Source organism: Vigna unguiculata, chromosome 3 (assembly GCF_037176805.1).
Source record: "Vigna unguiculata cultivar grain cowpea cultivar isolate G323 ecotype 2 chromosome 3, ASM3717680v1, whole genome shotgun sequence".
NCBI lineage: Eukaryota > Viridiplantae > Streptophyta > Magnoliopsida > Fabales > Fabaceae > Vigna > Vigna unguiculata.
In genome coordinates, this window is record NC_140794.1 from 24,486,197 (window position 1) to 24,511,225 (window position 25,029).

General features: G+C 35.6%; 1 protein-coding gene across 5 annotated transcripts; it reads left to right on the forward strand.

Annotated features, from left to right (window-relative positions):
- The first annotated feature begins 1,551 nt into the window (after window positions 1–1,551).
- Window positions 1,552–12,351, forward strand: LOC114179704 (putative carboxylesterase 12). 5 transcript variants are annotated; one of them, XM_085671281.1, is made up of 2 exons: window positions 1,552–2,652; window positions 11,853–12,351. In XM_085671281.1, the coding sequence occupies exons 1-2, from the start codon at window positions 1,552–1,554 to the stop codon at window positions 12,021–12,023; spliced, it is 1,272 nt and encodes a 423-aa protein (XP_085527407.1). In that variant the 3' UTR covers window positions 12,024–12,351. The 5 variants fall into 5 exon arrangements, with proteins under 5 accessions (XP_085527407.1, XP_085527408.1, XP_085527409.1 ...); XM_085671282.1 differs by lacking the exon at window positions 11,853–12,351 and adding an exon at window positions 11,067–11,171; XM_085671283.1 differs by lacking the exon at window positions 11,853–12,351 and adding an exon at window positions 11,030–11,071.
- Window positions 12,352–25,029: the final 12,678 nt, after the last annotated feature.

Below are 25,029 nucleotides of genomic sequence, written 5' to 3' on the forward strand. Positions count from 1 at the left end.
TATTACTAAAAAAAACAATAAATTACAAAAATATTACTAAAAAAACAATAATTAATAAGTGTTTGGAAGTTCACCTTTGAGGGACATAAATTCACCCAAAAAGATGACAAAAATCTAGACCAAACTAAATCTTCCTCTGCAATGACACTATTTCCTAACCTTGGGTATTCAATCTCAGCCCACTTTGTGGTAAAAATTCTTAATCGAAAATATTTGTCACCATAGAACAAAGTACAGATATAATGCAAATCATCCAGTTCATAAAATTCCTCAAAATCGGATGGTATGCGAAAAATTCCTTTTTTAATCAAGCCCTCCTGAAACTCAAAATTCAAAACATTTCCCATTAGGTATGTGAAATAGTTTGTCCCAATAGCCAGTTTGTTTCCTCAGTCAACCATAAAACCATATTCAAAATCCACAAACCTCTACAACACACATACATACAAAAAGACACAGATATAAGTTATGCGTGTCCGAAAAATTCCCCAACCAATGCATCAAATGCATTATAACAACTGATGGAATGACAACCCAAGTACCCATGATACCAAACCCAGCTAATGAAATAGAATTCTGGAACAAGTTCTTGAAGCTAGATCTACAGGAAGATGACATCTTCGTCCACAAACACAGCAGCGTTAAACCAAGAATACAAACACAATGATTTTGAACTGTAGACTGAAAACAAAAGATTTATTACAAATACAGATGACGAAAAGAATATAACATTGTCCACCTAAAAAAATCTAACTTGAAATTACTAAAAGGATATATTACCCTACCAACTCATATTTCTATTAAATGTTTTTGACAAAACAATAATTAATTTTGTCAAAATAATAAAAAACCATTTCAATTTCAATTCATTAATAAATAATATAGTTATATGCATAAAAAATTATTATATTAATATTAAAGTAACAGTATCCATCCTAATTCTAATAATATTTAACTCTAATATTTATTACTATTATTCGTATAAACAAAAATATAACATTATGATATTATATAAATTAATCCTTAACTCCAAATATAACTAATATTTATTTATTTTATAAATACAAAATTAAAAGAAAAAAAAAACAAAGCAGCCGTGTTGCACGGATATAACACTAGTTTTGATAAATTAAATTCTTAAAGTATATAAATAAGAGTTAAAAACTATTATAAATAACAATTACCTCAGGTACGTAATAGCTTGGTTTAGTGATCTCTTTAAATTATACTATTCACTTAAAGTTTTCATATTATTATTTTCATTCAATTTTTATATGGAAAATAATTTTTTAATGATTAAATTTTAACAACTTTTTTTACAACTTGATGTATATTTTTTAAGTAATTTTTTATCTTCCATTTTTTTCATTTTTCTATATTTATAAATTAATTAGAAAATATCAAAAAATTGTCAAAATTTGATTTAGAACGTGTCATTGTCCTTTTTATATACATGTTTTTTCTCTTTTTCTCTTTTTGCCAATTATTTTTCTTTACCTTTTTATTGATAGGTGAGAAAGAGTTGATTTGTGAGTATTAGGAGGATATGATATGGTGGTGAGTGGACACCAAGAACTGCTGCTGAAATATCTTCACGTCCCAACAAAACCAAACTTCCCATCAGTGAAGAAATTTATTACCTACTCCTACCTTCCATCACTTCCTTCTAAACCATGTAACCCTCTTCCCTTTTCTTCTCACAAACTAAAACCTTTACACTCTTCTACCACCATGGATAATTCAGCCTCTACAGACAGTGAAGTAGCCTATGATATCCCTCCAATCCTCAAAGTCTACAAAAACGGTCGTGTAGAGAGGCTAGAGGGTGTCCAGGTTCTTCCCCCGGGGCTTCATCCTGAAACCAACGTAGAATCCAAAGATGTCATAATCTCCGAACAACATGGTATATCCGCGAGGTTTTACATTCCCAAAACCACTTACCCTCCGCCCCAAAAGCTCCCTCTCCTTGTTTACTTCCACGGCGGCGCCTTCATAATCGAAACACCGTTTTCTCCCAACTACCATAACCTCCTAAACAAAGTTGTTTCAGAGGCTAATGTCATAGGCGTCTCTGTCCACTACAGGAGAGCACCGGAGCATCCGGTTCCCGTTGCCCACGAAGATTCGTGGGCTGCTCTCAAATGGGTCGCTTCCCATGCTGGTGGGGACGGCCCTGAGGAGTGGCTGAAGGAGCACGCAGATTTTGGGAAAGTGTTCTTCGCCGGTGACAGTGCCGGAGCCAACATCGCAAGCTATTTGGGCATTCGGGTTGGGACGGAAGGGTTACCTGGGGTGAAGGTTGTAGGGATTGCTTTGGTGCATCCTTATTTCTGGGGAGTTGAACCGCTTGAGTGTGAGGCGAAGCGGCCTGAAGACGCTGCGAAGGTGCCACAGTTGTGGCGTTTTTCATGCCCAACTACGAGTGGATCGGATGACCCGATTATCAACCCGAGCAAGGATCCGAATCTGGGAAAGCTTGGTTGTGAGAGGGTGCTTGTTTGTGTGGCTGAGAAGGATTTGCTGAAGGACAGGGGTTGGTACTACAAAGAAACGCTCGATAAGAGCGCGTGGTCTGGAGTTGTGGAGGTGGTGGAGACAAAGGACGAGAACCATGTTTTTCATCTGTTGGATCCAAGCTGCGAGAATGCTAAGGTTCTCCTTAACCGAATTATTTCCTTTATTAAACAGAATTGAACATGTTATGTGTGTTTAAGTTATGTTTTTTAGTTCTCACTGTAACAGTGTATGTCTTCCACTGAAGCCTGATTTCTAATTCCCTGTTTGATATTTGATCCATTTGGGTTGCTACGATGAGGCAATGAGATAGATTAATTAAGCCATAGAAGATAATAATAACAAGAGGTTGAAATGAAGATGGGAAAAAGTTAAAAGCTTTTGGGGATGGGCTAAGTCAGAACTTGTTGGCCTTTAGCTGCAATAAGAAAGATTCGAATTTTTCTCCAGCTGGCAGGCCGAAGATTTATATAAATTTATAATAAAATAATTTAATTAGTCAATTATATAATATAAGGAATAATATACACATAGAAAAGCTAACAATATATTAAATTAACTTAATAATTTTCTTGAAATTATTTTAATTAAAATTAAAAATATCAAATATATTAAGTAAAATTTATAGTATTTTACAGCCTTTTAAAATATTTTTAGGATTTAAATAATATAATTAAATTTATATACTTAAGTTAACTATAAAATATATAAATAGTTTTTACTCGGCATGTTCAATGATATACGGAATTAATATAAAATTTTATCAAAATTGTTTAATGTGATTGCTTATAAGATGCCTTCTTTTAATTAGTTTATATGATATTTGTAAGTTATTCCGTTGCAAGAAAAGTATTTGAGGAAGAAAGCTGACAAATTTACCTTATAATTGAAATTCAAAAATTCAAGTTAATAGTGTAGATATGCATTTATACTTAAATCCAGCATTAAAATAACTAAATAATTTTGTTAAAATATATTAAAAACGTACATAAGAAGAATGAAAAATTCAAACTGAACGTACTAAGTAGAGCTGTCAACCCACCCGCGAGCAACCCGCCTTACCACGGATTCGGCCCGGGTTGGGTTGAAATTTTTTTACAAATTTTAATACGGGTTAATTTTTGACCCGGCTCACTTAGAACCCGGCTCATCCGGATTAAACTCGTGATGAGCTGGATTGGCTCATCAACCCGCAAATAAAGAGTCACACAAGTATTTCTTGCTAAATTAGGCTTTGTATTTGGGTCATATTAGGTTGTTTTTTTAGCCAACACATAGATAATTTGTATTTTTGTGATTTTGGTTTGTATTTGAATTGTATTAAAGTTTATTTAATATTTTAATTAGAATTATAATTTAGTTTTGACTCAAAAAATAAATAAATAAATAAATAAATTATATTTTTTTAATTAAGTGAATCCATGAGCCAACCCGTTTAACCCACCAACCCATGGTGGGCCGAGTCAGGTTGGAATTTTTTTGGCTTGCTAATAAATGAATCGGGTTGGATTGGCTCACTAAGTGCTCAACCCGTGGTGGATCGAGCCGGATCGGACCGAGTTACCCGTTTTGACAGCTCTAGTACTGACAATAGTGCAAAATCTTGTTTTTAACTCGCCTTATGTGTCTCGGTTGTCTAGGAACCGAAGTATATAATGACGCGGTGACACTTTTACAAAAATAGTTTTATGCTTTGGTTCGTAAAAACCGGTGCCAAAAAACATAATATGCTTCGATTCTAGAGACCCGAAGCCAAAAACTTGTCTAAATTTTCAAAAATGTCACTGGTTGTTTGATGCTTGGCCTCGTGTGTCAGGGAAACTGGTGCCAAAAGAGTTGTATGCCTCGGTTAAAATAGAACCGAGGCCATATCATTTACTTATGGCATAAAATCACAAACCATTTCACTGTTCTTCTTCTTCCCCACGTGCCTGCACTTCGTTCTCTATTCTCTCTCTCCTCTCTCTCTCTCTCTCTCGGGAACGACGACCACTGCTCCAGCGAACTCCTCTATGACCACTACTCTGCGGTGGTGGATCACACTTCTTTGTCGTAGTGGGTTTAAGAGGTGCGACTTCTTCTTCCTTGTCATGGTCCGCATCTGTAGGTGGCTACATTTCGCGTAACAGTGTTCGCGACCTCCCTTTTCTTCGTTCATGGCAACGACTTCAGCGAGGGTAGTGACTTGCGACGTCTGCTTTGCAACATGGTGGTTCGTCAGGGCGGCCTGGTTTTGGAATGCAAACAACCTCTGGTTTGGGTTTTTCAGGTCTTGCTTCATGTAAGAGCTTCTGGTTCTGGTTTCATCTGCAGGTAAAGGTTTCGTCGCGGTGGCTGTGTCTTCTCGTGATGGTGGAGGTGATAGTGGCTCAGGCGCGACGTGTAGTGTTCTTCACACGAGGGTTTCACACCTACCTTTCGCTGGTTTTGGTTTTTTGCAGGTGGTGCACACTGTTCCTGGCAGTTTTGGATGTGTGTTTACGGTGGTCGCCGCTAATGTCGACGGTGGTGTCATAGTGATGGAACAGGCGAGGCTACTGGTAGTCTACCATAAAAGTGCTCTATGGCTTAGTTCTAGAGACCTAAGGTCAAAAGCCATCCTCTTTTGGCCTCATCCCAATATGTCTCGGTACTAGAAACAGAGCAGAATATCAAAAACAATCGGGGCCAAAAGCCCTTTCTGCACTGGTATAATTTATTATGTTATTTTTTAACTTAATTTATTAGTTTATTATTTTAATAATAATAAAATAGATTTTACAAGTGTCATTAGACCAAATCTTAAAAGTATTAAAACTCATTTTCAATTTTTATCATCAATATAATTCATCATAGTTAAATAAATTAATAAATTATTTATACATAATAAAAAATATTGTTTAAAATTATATATATCTTCCATTTGTCATCAATATATCTTGACTCCTATCTCATTAATGTAAATTTTAAATTAAACTTTAGGGTAATATATCTTACAGCAATTAACTATTGTAAACTAAATAGGACAATAAATTTAATTGCTTAAATATGTATATATTATTCTAGATTTTATATGATTAAGTTTATTAGTTCGTCTAATTATAAATTCAATGAAACCATTAATTAAAATCAATTTTTAAATTTTTATTACTAATTAAATTTATAAATTTATTGTATTTAAAATACACGCACTAAAATCTTAATGTTAATTTTATCCAAACATTTATTTTAATCCTTAAAATGTTAAACATACTTTAAAAGTATACATGAGATTTTCTTAATTAATTTATTTACAAATTCTATAAGTTTTCTTTTTTTTAGGTGTGAATATGTCATACTTTGATATTTTGTTTCAGGGTTGTGAAAGTGAATAAACATGAATTATCTATGTTAGTTCACTACAGATCGAGCTAAAAATAAATCAATTTAATTTGACTCACTTTTTGGTAACTAAAAAGTTTTATAATCCGACTTGATTTACCATGAGTTGGTGGATTAGTGAATTGATTCATTTAATGATGTTTCATTCTTTTTGTTTATTTTATATATTTATTACAATACAATCAATGTTGATCGATTCGATTCATTTCTTTATAGCACTACAATTAGAATATTAGGTTAAATATGTTTTTAGTCTCTCAATAGGAGATTGAAAAAAACCAAGAGAGGTTGAATTGGTTTAAAGTTAAAATTTAAACTTTTAAATGTTTTCAACTATTCAAAACTTGTTTTTAATAAATCTTAAGTTTAAATCAAGTTGTTGTAATAGAGATCGCTTATTGACAAGGATAATAGATTATTCCATTATGAAAACATTATTTACAAGAATTTCAAAAGTCATCAAAATTTTAATGAGGTAGGTGCATTGTAGTTATGTTCCACACATAATTTAAACTCTCTATTGCACTTATATAATACAAAAAACATATTTTCAAGACTTCAAAACAATTTTCCACATATTTATGATTGTTTTTGTCATGCAAGACACTTTAACACAATTTTCTAAAGACTTCAAGATGCTCTTAGCATTCCAAGTATTCTTCAGAACTTAATCTCTTTCTTCATAATTCATTATCATCAAAACTTCTTTGTGTGATTTAATGTTGGATACCCATTTTTGTCTTAAATCAACACTTAAAAAGACAAAATAGTCAGAAGTAGTAAATAATTATAATTAAAAAACTTATGAAAAATAATCAAACTAATAAAAGATTGTTGTTGGTGGTTTAAGTGATTCGAGTCTAGTTTATTTAGTAATGTAATAAGTAACATAAGCTTGACCTCATTTTGAAAGAATAACAACCTAAATGGATAAAAGAAATAAAGGCCTTGTGTTACATAGGCAATTGCTTCTTGCACCCCTCAAAGTTTTCCTACACCCAATCAAATATGTAAAATACCAAAACTAACCTTATGGCATATTTAATTAAATCCTATTTTTTTCACCTCTTCTTCTTCCTTGGGTAATTGTGTGTTTCCCTTCTACCCACTATGTGCACAATTGTGTTTTTTCTTTCCCTATGAGTAAATTGGTTTTCGTTGAGATTTTGGGCACACACTTGGAGCTAGGGGTGGCAATAGGGGTTGGACCGGCCTATTTAGGCCCACAAAATGACGGCTAGATTGACCCGCTCCACGTTGAAAATGCGGGCTAAAAAGTGTGGCCCGCCCCACATAAGTTCTGGCCTGCGGGTTAGGCCATTTTTAACAAGTTCACAAATTTAAGCAAATACTTTAGGGAGTTGAATATAAATTGATAATTCAACATTTTCATCATATTTATATTCGTACTTTGACATGCACGATGAATTCTTCAAATTGTAGTACATTCAAAAATATGTAAAACTTGTTTTTTCCACTCATACAAGAATTTGGAACATTCATCCAGAAGTTCAGAAGGAAAGTAACCAATACACAAAAGTACACTTTTTTTCTTTTTTTTATGCAAGTCGTAGGCCAGTCCGCACCGATTATGCAGGTTTGGCTTTTGTAGGCTAGCGGGCTTAATATCTCAACTTGCCTTGCATTTTTTTGGGGACCTGTGGGCCAGCGCACCGAGCCAAGTCCACACTACCACCCCTACTTACAGCATTGGAGAAGACTTGTGGTCGTGCAGGAAAGCCACCGAAAGGGAAATCTAAAATGAGGAGGTGCATGCCGGAATGCGCGTAGCGGAAATGGTATCCGGAATATGTCCCTGAAATGAACTTTTTGAAATACCAACATTGTCTCCATCAGCCCCCCTTAGAAATGTTTCAGCCTAACCAGAATCTTTGACCACCAAATTGACAACAATTTACGATTTCAGCATAGACCTAGCTTGTGCTTTGCTTAAAGATGCAATCTTTGTTGTCTTATGGGAAGAAGACAGAGGAATGGGATGTTCGGTAGTGCTCTGGATGAGGAAAGAATGAAGGAATGGGATGTTCGTTAGTGGTGGGATCTTCGGTAGTTGTCTTACTGTTGCATGTTTTCTAAACATATTTATTTCACACTATTAAAAATATATGGAAGATAAAACTTTCATTTATTATATCAAATAAAAGTTCCACACTTTAAAATTTATTAAAAAATATATAACAATATTCAGTAATTAAAACTTTTCCAAATATAATTGAAATAAAAAAAATCTTTCTTGGAGGAGAAGGAGGAGGAAGAAGAAGAAGAATGAGAAGTGGAATAAGAAGAAAAAAAATGAAAAGAAGAAAGAGGAAGAATAAGAAGATGACCAAATCATGATGTTTATAGATAGAGAAACAATTTACTAACGAGTTTTGATTTACTAACGAGTAATAGAGTTTGGCCGTTAGTAAATCCTTTTTTTTATATAGTGGAAAAAGGCATGTCAATGGAGATGGAGGAAGGGGCACCAGTAGAGATGGAGGAAGAAGATAAGGCGCTAATGGTGGCGGAGGGAGGAGAAAGGGGATAAAGGTGTGTCGGTGGAGGAGGAAAAATATGCATGAAGAAGATAAAGGAAAAGACAAAATTGTCTTTTCACCTAGCCTATGGAGATGTAGAGAAAAATACATGAAGAGGCATATTAGGAAAGAACCCATCAAGTGCAAGCCCACAAGTCTAGAATGTCCAAATCCTCCTATAACAACAAACTAATTTTATTCTCTCCAAAAACATAATGAATATTCTCAAGATATCATCTTAAATCAAGCATACAAAAAAATAAATAAAACAATGAAAAGGTTTTTATTTATACCATAAAATTAACACATCACAACAACTAAGCTCCAAATTTTATGAACCATTGTCTCAACCATAATATCACAAGATTACAAGACGAAAGATAATTATCCTCATTCCACCATGAATTTATCCATAAAACAGAAGAAAAAAAATATCTTCTTAAAATATCATCAATCCATCAAGTTTTACCATTCCCAAAAAGAAAAGAAACGCAACTTTTCTCCACACCACATACATAAACAAAAATTGCTCCCCTTACACCAAAAACTTAATCCAAAAGTACATTTCTCACTTCTTCCATGGATTCATCGATGGGTGTCAAATATTTTTATTGGGTACGATCAAGAAGTCTCCAAGGTGAGCTGATTAAGTTGTTAACGTGTGATCGAGCTCTAGGCCACAAAGGGGGAAAAATCCACCTGCAAAGACTCTCTTATGTTTAAGTCAGTAAGAGATTTTTGGTGAATATTTCTGAGTAAAAGCAATTATGAGATAAGTTGCTATAGCCTTTTTAGGCTTATGGATATCTGATGTATATTAACACATAAATATCATCAATGGATATTTTTTATATTCAATATATTTTATTTTTATCATATATTTTATATTATATTCCCTTATTTCAGGGTGGTTAAAATATTACATGGATCTCATTCTTGAATTCTTAACCATTAGGCTGTGTTAGACCTGCTAATATACATCATTATATTATAATAATGGGTCTGGTAGGTACACTTTCTTCCTCACCGTTTGATAAGGGTTCATTTAACAAATTTTAAGGACAATACATTTGTGTTTAGGTGGATTAAGAAAGTCTAATGAAGTCTCACTGCACATTAAGATAATGAAGTTATCCAAATGTAAAGGTTCACTCAAAACACTCAAAGAGAAAGAGGAGAATATGGATTCAATATAACCAAAAGAAAAAAAAAACAAGATAACAAAGAAAACATAAATTGTGGAAGCATAAATGGACAAAAGAACATAAAGGTAAATGGAATAAAAGATGAAAAGACAAGGGGAAGGACAAGAAAGGTGGTCAAGCCACTTGGGGATACTAAGCCACCCAAGATAAGTAGTGGTGGCGCCATTTAAACTTGGTTCATGATAAGACTTAGGAGCTCAAAAACACTCAAGAATAGACTCTCTCAACTCCCTCTAGAAACGGTAGAACATAATAACTTTACTCTAAAAATAAATATTCAGTATGAGAGACTTTCTTAAATAGGTATAGAGAGGAGTCTTATAGTAATTATAAAAAAATAACATTCTAGAAACTAAGACAACAAAGAATGAGACACTCTTCAAATTTTTGTGGGGTTCATCTAATCTTCAAAAGATGTTTTTCAAAAGGTGTTGTTATCTCTTCTTATGCATCTGCAACCCCAAATCTACTAGGGGTCTCAACAAATCTTTAAAAATGCACTTTTGTCTCTTTTCATGAAAATGTAGTTTGTCATATATTCTTCAAGATGCTCTTTTTTTCAATTCATAAATGTCTTTTTAGACAAAGTAGGAGTATGGTGAATACACTCTTTTGGATTAGGCCTTCATTCTTCTAGAAAGTGGTAACCTCTAAAAGAGGAGGTGCCACTAGAAAGTGGTAAATACATTGAAAGAAAGTGAGGAAAAGGTCTTCATTATAGTCATACGCCTGGTGGTTCTATTAGAAAGATTTTCTCTAGCATAAGGAGGAATCATCACCATTATTTATTTGTTAAAATTTTATGTTAAAAATTTTATTTCTCACAGTCTGAAATGTTTCATTCCTAAATACTAATTTTTATATTTTGTAGTGATTAACACATAACCTTTAAATCAAAACCGATGACAGAGTGGAGTACTACCCATTGTGCACGAATCACATAGGTCCAACTAGAAACACTAATAAACCTTAATTCGCCGTATATATTTGGCTAGTATGAGTTGCCATGTGTTGCTTTCGGCTAAGAATTTATTTTTATTAAAATAATTGATATGTAACTCTAGTAAAATGTTTATAAATAACATTACATTTTTTAAAATTTTAATAAAATTAAAAAGTTTAATTTTAAGTCTGACTCAATTTATAAAATTACTTTATAAAATGAAATTTATATTTATTTTGTATTTATATATTATAAGTTCTTTTTATTTTTAAGGACTCAGTATCAATTATACATAATAAATTTAGGTAAAAAAAAGTTCAGATATAGTCAATTATACATAATAAATTTAAATCATTATAAAGTAAGTTTTTTAAATGATTGAGGTGAAATCGTCAACAAATAATAATTTATGAAGAGGAAAAAAAAATTCCACTAAATTTCATTATCCTTTTTCACATCTTGGATAGCGCCGGATTAATTTTCACTACAAATAAATGTGACCAGTGCCACTCCAGCCCAATCACAACGCGTGCTAGATTTTGGTGTCCCAAAGGATTGTGCAATGCTGTTCCAACAAGGTTGGGGGATTTCTGACCATCCCAATGTTTTTTGTTTTGGAGTGTTAAAACCGAAAGGGTGCAGAAGGCAATTTAAATTAAATAGGGCAGATTGAAATTTAAGAATAAGTTGTTACCACGGGTGAAGTGAGTCATCGTACTGCTACAAGTTACACTGAAAAAGGAGAAAATTTAACAGCAGAGAGTAGTTGAGCATCAGTAACTCACCAGTGAACAAATGCTGCATCACCATCTTCAGTAACTGTTCCGCAGATCCTTCAGACAGAGTCATCGTATACGTGTACGAAATACCTTTTAGTGACATGTATACTATTTATATGAATCGGGTAATGCCATAAATATTCCCCACAGAACATTCAAATACATATGGGTGGATCAGATTTAAATAACTTCAATACCCATTCACTCACTGTTATTTATTTTCTTTCTCACTCCATCTTTTGGGTAACTTCGCCAAAAATATATTTAAATTATTTTTATTTTTAAATAATATAAGACAATAGAAAAGGGTTAATAATGTAAGCGAATAAAAAACTTGGTTTGGTTTGGTTTGCTGTGGTGTCTTCCTTTAGAATGTTTTTGATACATGGGAACCTGTAGTATAGAGGTTGTTGCTGTGAGAATAGATGTGTGCATTATGGAATCATGGTTTGTCTTTGTTTTGACACTTTTTTTTGCCCTTTTCCTAAACATTAGAAGTGTGTTGTCACAGGCAGCCACCAGCGTGGTTTGCGGGTTTGCCCATTTTTTGTCGTTGGCCCTTTTACACAGCTTCAACTACTTTAGAATGGACTCATTCATGCAATGCAAGTACAAAAAGCACAAAGTCCCAACTCTCCTCATCACTCTTCAAATCCTCTATAATACCACACCACCACCTTAGTTTTGGAACATCATTGCACTTCCACTGTTTCATGGAAATAATGATTGATAACTACACAGATTGAATCCAAGTCTGGTTTGTACGGTTGTAATAAATAGCAGTTAACGTTTATGATGGTGTTAGATTCAAGTTCTTGATTTCATTAGACACTAGAACATATAAGCCACAGTAATGGGTTACCTATTTACATCATTCACGCCATCCACCCATCTTAATTCCCTTTCACTGGTGTTCCCACTATATCCAACATACTGCATCTACTCTCTCTAAACAATGAGCTTTCGATTTAATCATTAGCAGAGTACTTTTTCCTTTCTTTTCTTTTTCCCATCTGTCTCTGTTCTTTCGATATAAAACCACACTTACTTTTCTTTTCACCAATAATGCTCCACCCTCCCTTTTAGCTTTTCATCACTTCACTGTTGCTTTCACAACTAGAGTTTGCATATTTAGTCATTTCCTCAATTGTTTTCTTTTCGTTTTTTCTCTAATATCATCGTCAAGGAATCACTAATATACTTGGGGAACACTTTGCCCCCAAATAGTAAACCTAATCTTCCAACGTCATTTAATCAACGCTATCAACTTTTCTACATAATATAAATAACTATATATAAAAGGAAAATTATTTTCTATATGATTTTCTATATAAAATGGATTTATTTGTTTAGCGTACACATCTCACTTTTTAAAACAATATTTAATTTTTTAAAATTTATTATGAGGGATGACTTCAAATTTGTTTCATTTTAAATCATGTATTAAATTTAAACAAAATAGCACAAAAAATAATACATAAATATGTATGAAAAATTTATTAAGTATGAAATGGATATGGTTGTGACTTTGATGCCTTCGAGAATTGCGGATTTTGCTATTTTAATGTAGTGCTAATGGAGCTTTTTGACGAAGAGGGACGACACAACAAAGATGGTTGTTTTTGTGAAGAAAAGATGAATAATACTCTTACGAAGAAGAAATATTATCTTAAACTAAAATTATTTTATCCTTATTAAAAATAAAGAAAGAAATAAAATGAGGTGTAAAATAATTCTAAATGGCACACTTTAAATGGAGCTACATAGTTCCAAACCCCTTTTTTTCCAGGGTTAAATATGTTTTTCGTCCCTCAAATTTTAGTGAATTTTGGAATTAGTCCCTCTTTGAAATATTATATCAATTTAGTCCTTCATCTTTAGAAATGCGTGGATTTAGTCCTTACTAAATTTTATGAAGTTTATTTGACATTTTAAACGCATTTTATAATAATATTTAAATTAACATTGAAACAAAAATATGTCAAACGGCATAAATAATTCAAATACTAAAAGAACAAAGAAATATGGTAAAAGGTTCTTTCGTACTATAAAGATAAAATAGTTTTAACAAAAGTTAATTTTTATATTTTTAAAAAAAAAAAAGAAAAAGTGAACGGTAACTAAAGTTAGTGTAAAAAAGTTTGATATCAAAATACGAGTGTCCAGACATTGACGCCTAATTAATATACACATTAATATTCTATAACCATAAACACACAATATATAAACGATTTTTTAGCAAAGTTTTATAATCTTATGGGTAAAAAAACAAAAAATAAAGGATAATATGGGGAAAAACGAAAATAGTATTCTGTGAGGAAAAGAGTATAGTATGTCTTGATGAACGTTACCTCACTAATTTATGAACTTTATTGCATGCACAGCAAAAAGTAGCGGAAGCAAAGTTACGCGACCTACCCTTATTTACCACCATGAATGAATTTTTTGGTTTGATCGTGTATCTACTTTCTGGTATTAATAATGCTATTACGAAATATGAGATTATGCCAATTCTTGAGACTAAAGCTTTTTTGAAAGCATTGTGAGGAAACCTAAAACTTATCAAAATTTTCATCCACTTTAACCTGCATGCAATTAATAAGGAGGCGTGAGGAAGTTTACTGCAGAAGTTTGGGTGAGTGATCGTGATTCAATCAGTACTCAGTAACGGTCTTTTCCAATTTCTAATAGTAGAGTCACAGCAAGTGGTCCATTCCATGTTTCGTACATAATAGTGCTGAAATGAATATGCATGATTTTGAATTTGAACCTAGAATCCCAAGTGTTGCGCAGTCCCCACTTAAAGTTTAATATTGGGATAAAAGCTAATAGTCGAAGCCATGCATGGTCCTATAACTTCTCAGTGTGTGCAAATATGGCAGTTCTAAATGGGAGTGGGGGAAGAGAATGGAAGAAAGTAATAAGAAAGGTAGAAAGTGGCATGCCCCTCTGCTCGACTTAGCAACAAAAATACACGCTCAAAATAAATTCAACTAATACTCACATGTGGCTGGTTCATGTATTCAAGATATAAGACAAAAATAGTAGTTTATGATCAAGATCACACGGTTGACTATACATAAGATGAATTTATATTATATAGATGAGTGTAGATTTTATAAAGTTAATTTAGATATAACGAAACTTTGACAAAAAATTTAAAGGTATCTAATTAAATTTTTTTAGCCAAATTAAATTTTTTTATATAAATTAGTTTTTGTAATTAAATAAAAAAAACTTTTCATTTCCTCTCTTTAACCCAATTTCACATAAGGATTGACGTATACACTCATCAATTTTTAATCTTTCTAATCCATTAAATTCATGCAACATAAGTATTCTAATTTGTTATCCAACTCATTCATTATCTACAATCATCAAATTCGTAATACAGCCTAAGTGGGTGTTTGGTTCTGCGTTAAATTGATGTAGAATAAAATTGATTAGAATTGATTTTCTAACGCAAAATCGATACTCATTTGATTTTCAAAATCAATTAAAGAGTAAAAAATTCACAATGAGAAGTAACAAATTTTTGCTTCTGCCTTGGAGAATTGATTCAGCTGGAATCAATTCTCCGTCGTTAAACCAAACACACCATAAGATACATCTTTAAATTTTACAAAATTTTACCATATGCAACAGAAAACACAAAATTCTTAAATTTCATAATTTAGGTTTATTATTAATTTGGGTAAAAATATAATTAGGGTTCATGCCAATTTTATAAAAGAGTCCTTAAATTCTTAATTAAAGTTTATGCTAATCTGAGAGAAATATCTTACTAGGAGAATCATAAATTTAAGATACATAAATCATAATAAAATACTAATTTTTATTCATGAGAGATATTGTAACAATTCGTTCTTCAATCTCTATGTATTCTAATATACATTCTCGATCTATCTTTTTATTTTTTATTTCTACTCTCATACTTTCTTAATGTCTTTCTAAGAAATCAAGAAATAACTTTATTATGATCTAAGACAAAACTCTAATCCTTTTTGTTAACCAACATTTATCAAATTAATTTTTATTTTAGTTTTTAAACAATAAAAATACATAAATAAATAATATATATAAATAAAGTTGTAAATTTTTTTCCTAAATTTAATATAAATAAAATAGTATAATAATATATAAATATAATTTTAAAATATATAAAAAATAAAATTCAAAAGTTTTGGACGATACATCCTTCGGTCTTAAAAGAGGATCGTTGATGATTAGATATGTCTTAAAATGATATAAGAGTTATAGTCAATTCTAATAAATTTTATAATTTATTAGATTTTTCATGTCATTCATTATTGAATTACTATTATTATTAGTCCAAAATATATATATATATATATATAATTTATTTGTGTGTATGTGCGTGTATGAGACTAATTTTAGAAGATTATAAAATTGTATAAAGTTTTCCAGATGACTATTTTTTTTTATATTTATTTGAAAAAGAAAAAAGAAAATGCGGCACACGTTGTGTTTGTTTCATGTGCCTCATGCTAATTAGAAGGGTTTTCTTCTAAGAGACTCTTTCATTCATATTTTAAAAGGGTGAGTGACGTTATCTTTCTTTATTCCTTGTACTAAATTTCCCTATTGACAAATAAATTAACAAAGAATCGAAGAAGTTTCTGAATTTCAATTGTTTTTGGCAATTATCCTTCGTATGCATTGTACATCCCTAAAATGAATTTGTTGGAGGTGACTGCAAAAGAGATAAGATATTTAAGTACTCCTTGATAATTGCTCATCATCCTACCTGACATTAATGCAACAACTGACATGTAGACCATATTAATAGGCAATCGAATAAGAAAACACGGTTTGGATATTTTTCTTTAATTAAATCTCTAAATTAATTGCTTAACATAAAGTTATGTACAAATCTATCTTATTCTTTCATAGTATGATGTGTAATAATTTAGGTTTTGTAGTTGTTCCTATCACACTCAAGTTGGTTTAAATACTTCTTTATCTCCTGAATTATTTTTAAAGACAAAAATATAATAGACAGATTTCAAAACGATTAATACTTCACATATATCGAATATTTGTCCATAAAATATCTAATTATTAAGTAGTAATACTTGCAGATAATACTTTATAATTATTTATGTTTGATAATTTTAACACATGCGATTTTAATTTAGATTTATACAATAATAATTTTATATTTATTATGTTTTTAAATAATTATTGTGTAACATCCAGTTTTCATAATTTTTGTATTATTAAACAAAACATTTAAATTTCAATGATTCAGAAGCAGATGATGACGTAGGCCAGTATATATACAATACAGTCATCCTCAAAATAACCATACATACACTGATCAATACATACAGCCCATACAGTACTAAAGGGTTACAAAAGACTCAGTTAGCTAAGCAAAAATAAAAGGCTAAAACTACTACCGAAACGTCTAACATACTCATCTCCTGTCCCGGAGGGGTGTATCCTCACCTGCACCTATATCTGCTTACGCCATTCAAAAAGGACGATCATTGCATAAATAGAAGACACAAGGAACACACAACATACAAGAAGGGTAAGCTAACTTGAACTAATAGCAAATCATGCAATTGTTACACTTATGTAGAAAACAGAATTTATCACACAAAGAATCAGAATCATCCAATTAATTCCAACTATAACACCACACACCATTCTAGACTCGATATCTGGATTATGTAAGTGGCATTGGAACTCTCGATGACTTGCACTTGAGACGGTTCCCAAACTCTGCAGAGTTTTAGGCACAAGGGGTATTACCCAACCACTCTCAAGGTAAATCTCATCACCTCTATGACAGATCGGATTCATAGTCCAGGACCTCCTGCTACTCCCCCCGACGTAATCCATCATACTCTACTTGAGTCTTAATGGTTACTAGGAGCGTCAGGATGCCACCAATATGAGTCCTCATGCCCTTACATTTACTAAAACCATTTCCTTAGAATTTCCCTTGAAATCCTAACTCCAACATATTCTCATTCATATCAAATTCACACTCAATTCCATCACACTGTCTAACATGCATAAAGATCACATGCAATATCAATCATTATCATCTTAAGGCAATCAATATAGCATCATGTAATCAAAACAGTGAGAAAACTAACTTCTGAAGGGAATCTCGCTTAGGCTAGAGGGAATCTCGCTTAGGCTAGAGGGTCTCGCCTAAGCTAGAGAGTTTATCTCGCTTAGGCGAGTTGCTCTCGCCTAGGCGAGACCTCATACAGTGGAAAATTAAAAATCCTGGGCGAACTCTCGCTCAGGCTAAACTGGCTCGCCTAGACGAGAAGTCATCTCGCTCAGGCGAGATTTCGCGCAGTGACAGAGGTGATCTTTTGGTATTCTCGCTCAGGCGAGAGCTGCTCGCCTAGGCGAAAATACCAGGATTACTCATCGGTTCTACGCATGCATTCTCGCCCATAATCACCCCACACTCAAAATCACACACAAGCAATTTCAAACACCAATTAAACGCAAAATCAGACAATTCTACCACCCAAGAACAAATCTCCTACGAAAATTGAGCTAAGAGTTAGCTTCCCTTACCTTTTTGCCAAGAATTAGATTGGTGGAGTCAATGAATAGCAAGAGAGCATAATTCTTCAATTTAACCTAAGAGGATCCATCATCAAGACAGGGGAGATGAAGAATAACATGATCAGGTCCATAATTCAGAGAGTGACTAGGGAATTCTAACTGGAATTGAACTCAATTTAGAGATAAAACCTACCTAGGAGAATGGAAGCTGAGGGAGGAACTCCTGAGGGTCCTGTTGGCTGGTCCCTCTAGAGTCTGAGTATGAAAAGGTTGAAACAGTGAGATGGCAGCACAGAGATGAGAGATTGGAAGAAGGTTGGGTTGCAGAGAAAATTGAGAGATTGAGAAGGAAGAGAGAGTGTTTCTGTTTTTAGAAAAGAGAAGAAAAAGAGAAAGGGGTATCACATTCTCCCCAACAACAAAAATTTTCGACCCGAAAATTGAGACTCACCAGAGAACAAGTGTGGATATGACTTTCTCACGTCTTCTTCTAATTCCCAAGTGGAATCACCTGTCCTCCTTTCCCAAATGACCTAGACTAGTCTGATGGACTTCCCTCTGAGCTGCCTCATCTGGACATCTCCTAAACCAACGGGCTGAACCTCTACCGTAAGATCTCCTCTAATCTGCAGATCTTCCATCTCAAGCATGTGGGAAGGGTCGGGCACATACTTTCTGAGCTGTGAAACATGAAATACTGAGTGGAGGTTGGCCAAAGAAGGAGGTAGGGCGATCTCATATGCCACTGGTCCAACTCTTCTCAGAATCTGATATGGACCGACGAACCTAGGAGACAACTTCTTCTGGCGGATTGCTCTCCCCACACCAGTAGTCGGGGTAATTCTCAAGAAGACATGGTCCCCTGGTTCAAACTCTAAAGGTCTTCTCCTTTGATCAGCATAAGATTTCTGTCTACTTTGAGATGCTCTCATTCTTTCTTGTATGAGCTTGACCTTCTCAATAGTCTACCTCAGAAGCTCTGGTCCCACCACCACTGATTCCCCGTCCTGATACTAGCATAAAGGCGTTCTACATCTCCTGCCATAGAGGGCCTCATAAGGTGCCATGCCAATACTGGTGTGAAAGCTATTATTATATGTAAACTCCACCAAAGGCAGGACCTCATCCCACGCACCCAGATGGTCTAGCACGCACGTCCGCAAGAGATCCTTAAGAGACTGGATTGTTCTCTCAGACTGCCCATCGGTCTGAGGATGATAAGCGGAGCTCATAGCCAACCTGCTACCTATAGCATCCTGCAGCGTCTACCAGAAGCAGGAGGTGAATCGTGGGTCTCTATCAGAGACTATACTCGATGGCACACCATGTAACATCACGATCTCACCGATATACAACTGTGCTAGCTTCGCCATAGACATCCTCAAATTTACTGCTAGGAAGTGGGCACTCTTGGTGAGACGGTCTACTATCACCCATATAGCATCGTGGTTCCTCACGGTCCAAGGTAAATGGGTGACAAAGTCCATAGCAATGCTATCCCATTTCCACTCGGGTATCTCAAGCTGCTGAAGTATCCCCCCTGGTCTTTGGTGCTCTGTCTTAGCCTTCTGACAGGTTAAGCATGACGATACATACCGGGCGACATCTTGCTTCATGCCCGACCACCAGAACGATTCCTTCAGATCATGATACATTTTAGTCATGCCTGGGTGCATGCTAAAACAGCTCTTGTGTCCTTCCTCGAGAATCATACATTTTAGCTCTAAGTCTTCAGGTATGCAAACCCTACCCCTAAATCTCAGCACCCCATCACCTCCCATCAAGAAATCATTGGCCTTCTCAGTGCCAAGTAACTCTACTATCCTCTGTAGCTTGGGGTCCGATGGCTGTTTCTCCTTTATCAGATTAAGAAAATCATTAGACACCATGAGATGGTTACATCTAATGACTCCCTCATCTAAAACCACCTGCAACCGCATATCTCTGAACTGCTCCACCAAGTCCAACTCCCTGACCATCATGTGAGATGCGTGAACCGCCTTTCTGCTTAAGGCGTTGGCCACCACATTCGCCTTCCCCGGGTGGTACAACAACTCGAAATCAAAATCTTTTAGGAACTTCATCCACCGCCTCTGCCTCATGTTTAACTCTTTCTGGTCAAACAGATACCTCAAACTCTTATGGTCACTGAAAACTTGAAATTGTGCACCATATAGATAGTGTCTCCAAATCTTTAGTGCAAACACCACTGCTGCCAACTCCAAGTCATGCGTGGGGTAGTTTTTCTCATGATTCTTCAACTGTCGTGAGGCGTATGCTATCACTCTCCGTTCTTGCATCAAAACACATCCCAACCCCTGATGAGAAGCATCACAGTAAACCTCAAAGGGTTTACCGGTATCAGGAATCACCAACACTGGGGCGCTAGTCAACTTTTGCTTTAGCTTTAGAAAGCTCTCTTCACACTGGTCGGTCCAAGCAAAAGGTTGATCCTTGCGGGTTAACTGGGTCAAGGGAGCTGCTATCCAGGAGAATCCTTCAATGAATCTCCTATAGTAACCTGTCAGCCCCACAAAGCTCCTTATTTCCGTCACTGACTTAGGGCGTTCCCAATTTAACACAACTTCTACTTTAGACGGATCCATTGATATGCCCTGAGCCAAGATCATGTGCCCCAAGAACTGAACCGAAGTCATCCAGAACTCACATTTTGACCGCTTTGCATACAACTACTTCTCCCTCAGTATGCTCAGAACTATTTTCAGATGCCCTGCATGTTCTTCAGGAGTCCGTGAGTAGATCAAGATGTCATCTATGAAAACCACCACGAACTTATCCAGGAATAGCCTGAAGATTCGGTTCATGTAGTCCATGAACAAAGCGGGGGCGTTAGTCACACCAAACGGCATCACTACATACTCGTAGTGTCCGTACCTGGACCTGAAAGCGGTCTTCTGCACATCATCAGACTTGACTTGAATCTGATGGTATCCTGATCTCATATCAATCTTGGAGAACACTACAGCACCGTGCAACTGATCCATCAAGTCGTCAATTTTTGGCAGAGGATACTTGTTCTTGATGGTTAGCTTATTCAGTTGTCTGTAGTCCACACAGAGTCTAGAACTGTCGTCTTTCTTTTTAACCAGCAACACCGACGCTCCCTACGACGATACACTCGGTCTGATAAACTGTTTTTCTAGCAGCTCTTCAATCTGTTTCTTCAACTCCACTAGTTCAGCAAGAACCATTTTGTAGGGTGTTATAGACACTGGCCCTGCTCCTGGCACCAGGTCAATGGAGAACTTTATCTCCCTAGTAGGGGGTAGGCCAGGCACATCCTCAAGAAACACATCTAAGAAATCCCCCACTACAGGCGCCTCTAAGGGTCCAATCTCAGTCTCAATGGACAATTGAGTCAGAATTAAGAAGCACCGAGACCCTTCCTTCATTGCCTTGTCCACCTGCTGTGAGGACATCAACAGGTCTTCATCTTCCAAGCTAGGAAACAACAGTTTCCTCTCGTTGCAGTGTATGAGATGGTGATTGGTAGATAGCCAATCCATCCCCAATATGACATCTAGTCCCACCAAGGGTAAACAGATGAGGTTTACCCTGTACTTGCGCCCCCTCAACCTTGATGTTACACCTAGCACACACGGTCGAGGTTCTGACTAACCCAGAAGCAGGTGTGGACACTACCAGGTCATACTGGAGCTCCTTCACCGGAAGACCCAACTCTACCACTCTAGATTCCAACACAAAAGAGTGTATCGCCCCCGAATCAAACAGAACGTGTAGGCTCCTACCAACTATCACCAAGACCCGATGATGAGGTTACCTGATCCAGCTGCCTCTGCACCCGTCACCGCATACACTCGACCTGCCGCATGTGATCTCGCACCTCCCCTCGAAGGCTGTGACTGAGGCTGTGATGGAGGCACTGCGGCCTACAGTGGAAGCACTGCGGCCTAGAAGGCTGGGACTGCTGGGGCTGATGTGAGAACCTCCTGGGCCCCTAGGGCTGAGGCCTAGAGTATGGCTTCCTCCTGTCGTCGTGTCTGCTCGTGGACCCAAATGGTCCTCCCACCTTCAGCTGAGACCTCTGCTGAGCTTCAACTTCAGCCTTAAGCTTCTCCATCACTCTTGCCTTCTCTACCAAGGCAAGGAATTCCTTGATAGATAGCGGAGCCACCATGAGTTTGAGGTCACCCCTCAACCCATTCTCAAACTTTCTACACTACCAGTTCTCTGCCATCTTCAGGGTGTGGAATCTGCCCAAGTGTTTGAACTTTTCAGCATACTCCGACACTAACATATCTCCTTGCATTAGCTGCAAGAACTCGACCTCCTTCGCATACCTCACACTATCTGAGAAGAACTCAGCATAGAACTTCTTCTTGAACAATTCCCAGGTGATGGTCTCATGGCTGTCCTCCAACATCATCTTCATGTTGGACCACCAATGCACGGCCTCTCCAGCAAGAAGATACTTAGTGTATGCCAGCCTGTTCTCTGCAGGACATCTCTTAGCATCAAAGATTCGTTCCATGTTCCGCATCCACTGATCAGCCCCATCCGGGCTAACTTTGCCATCAAAGCGGGATGGATGGTGTTGTAGGAAATCCTCCAAACTCCACTCTTGCACTCACGGCAGTGAAGCTTGGGAAGAATCAGCAGTTGAACGGTTTTCTCCTATCTGATGCAGAGCTTCCAAGTGCCTCTGTTGAGTCGCTTCTGCTGCTAGTCTTGCAGACTCCATCTGTTGCAAGGCTAGATTTCGTTGATTCACCATGTTAGCATTCTACTGCTGCATGGCTACTATCATCGCCTCAATTGCTCCCACCAAATGAGGATTATCTGGGTTTGGAACAGGAGGTGGAGGAGGTCTAGGTGCCATAACTCTGATCACACAAAGAAGGAACCATTATATTAGTCAACAGGTACTACAACCATGCCAAACACGTTACGAGGAACACACAACAAAAACTAAGTAAGCTCACACCTACAGATCCTAAAGGAATCACTGCTCTGATACCAAAATTGTAACATCCCGTTTTCATAGTTTTTGTACTATTAAACAAAACATTTAAATTTCAATGATTCAGAAGCAGATGATGACGTAGGCTAGTATATATATATATATATATAATACAGTCATCCTCAAAATAACCATACATACACTGATTAATACATACAACCCATATAGTACTAAAGGGTTACAAAACACCCAGTTAGCTAAGCAAAAATAAAAGGCTAAAACTACTACTGAAACGTCTAACATACTCATCTCTTGTCCCGGAGGGGTGTATCCTCACCTGCACCTATATCTGCTCACGCCATTCAAAAAGGACGATCATTGCATAAATAGAAGACACAAGGAACACACAATATACAAGAAGGGTAAGCTAACTTGAACCAATAGCAAATCATGCAATTGCTACACTTATGCAGAAAACAAAATTTATCACACAAAGAATCAGAATCATCCAATTAATCCCAACCATAACACCACACACCATTCTAGACTCGATATCCGGATTATGTAAGTGGCATTGAAGCTCTCAGTGACTTGCACTTGAGACGGTTCCCAAACTTTGCAGAGTTTTAGGCATAAGGGGTATTCACCCAACCACTCTCAAGGTAAATCCCATCACCTCTATGACAGATCGGATTCATAGACCAGGACCTCCTGCTACTCCCTCCGACATAATCCATCATACTGTACTTGAGTCTTAATGGTTACTAGGAGCGTCAGGATGCCACCAATATGAGTCCTCATGCCCTTACATTTACTAAAACCATTTCCTTAGAATTTCCCTTGAAATCCTAACTCCAACATATTCTCATTCATATCAAATTCACACTCAATTCCATCACACTATCTAACATGCATAAAGATCACATGCAATATCAATCATTATCATCTTAAGGCAATCAATATAGCATCATGTAATCAAAACAGTGAGAAAACTAACTTCTGTAGGGAATCTCGCTTAGGCTAGAGGGTCTCGCCTAAGCTAGAGAGTTTATCTCGCTTAGGCGAGTTGCTCTCGCCTGGGCTAGACCTCATACAATGACAAATTAACAATCCTGGGCGAACTCTCGCTCAGGCTAAACTGGCTCGCCTAGACGAGAAGTCATCCCGTTCAGGCGAGATTTCGCGCAGTGACAGAGGTGATCTTTTGGTATTCTCGCTCAGGCGAGAGTTGCTCGCCTAGGCGAAAATACCAGGATTACTCATCTGTTTTACGCATGCATTCTCGCCCAGAATCACCTCACACTCAAAATCACACACAGGCAATTTCAAACACCAATTAAACGCAAAATCAGACAATTCTACCACTCAAGAACACATCTCCTACGAAAATTAAGCTAAGAGTTAGCTTCCCTTACCTTTTTGCCAAGAATTATATTGGTGGAGTCAATGAATAGCAAGAGAGCAGAATTCTTCAATTTAACCTAAGAGGATCCATCATCAAGACAGGGTAAATGAAGAATAACATGATCAGGTCCATAATTCAGAGAGTGACTAGGGAATTCTAACTGGAATTGAACTCAATTTAGAGATAAAACCTACCTAGGAGAATGGAAGCTGAGGAAGGAACTGCTAAGGGTCCTGTTGGCTGGTCCTTCCAGAGTCTGAGTATGGAAAGGTTGAAACAGTGAGATGGCAGCACAAAGATGAGAGATTGGAAGAAGGTTGGGTTGCAGAGAAAATTGAGAGAATAAGAAGGAAGAGAGAGTGTTTCTGTTTTTAGAAAAGAGAAGAAAAAGAGAGAGGGGTATCAAATATTGTACACTTTTAAAATATATATTACATATTATATTTTATTATTTTTAAAATAAATATATCGACAGATCGGATAATGTATTGTATTTCCCATTATAGTTTCTATAAAATCTATGTTTTCTTTTCTTTTTCTACGATGGGAGAAAATAAGTGAAAGATAAGAAAGTAGAAAACAAATAATATATAATAAAAACGATTTTTTGTTTGTGGTAGAGAAATAAAGAATACATAGTGTAGATTTGATTTTTTTTGGATTTTTTAAAATATTTTAATTTTATTATTATTCATTTATTAGTTTTATTATTGTTACTATTTATTATTATTATTTTTATTATTATTATTTATTTTTATTATTATTATTCATTGATCGTGT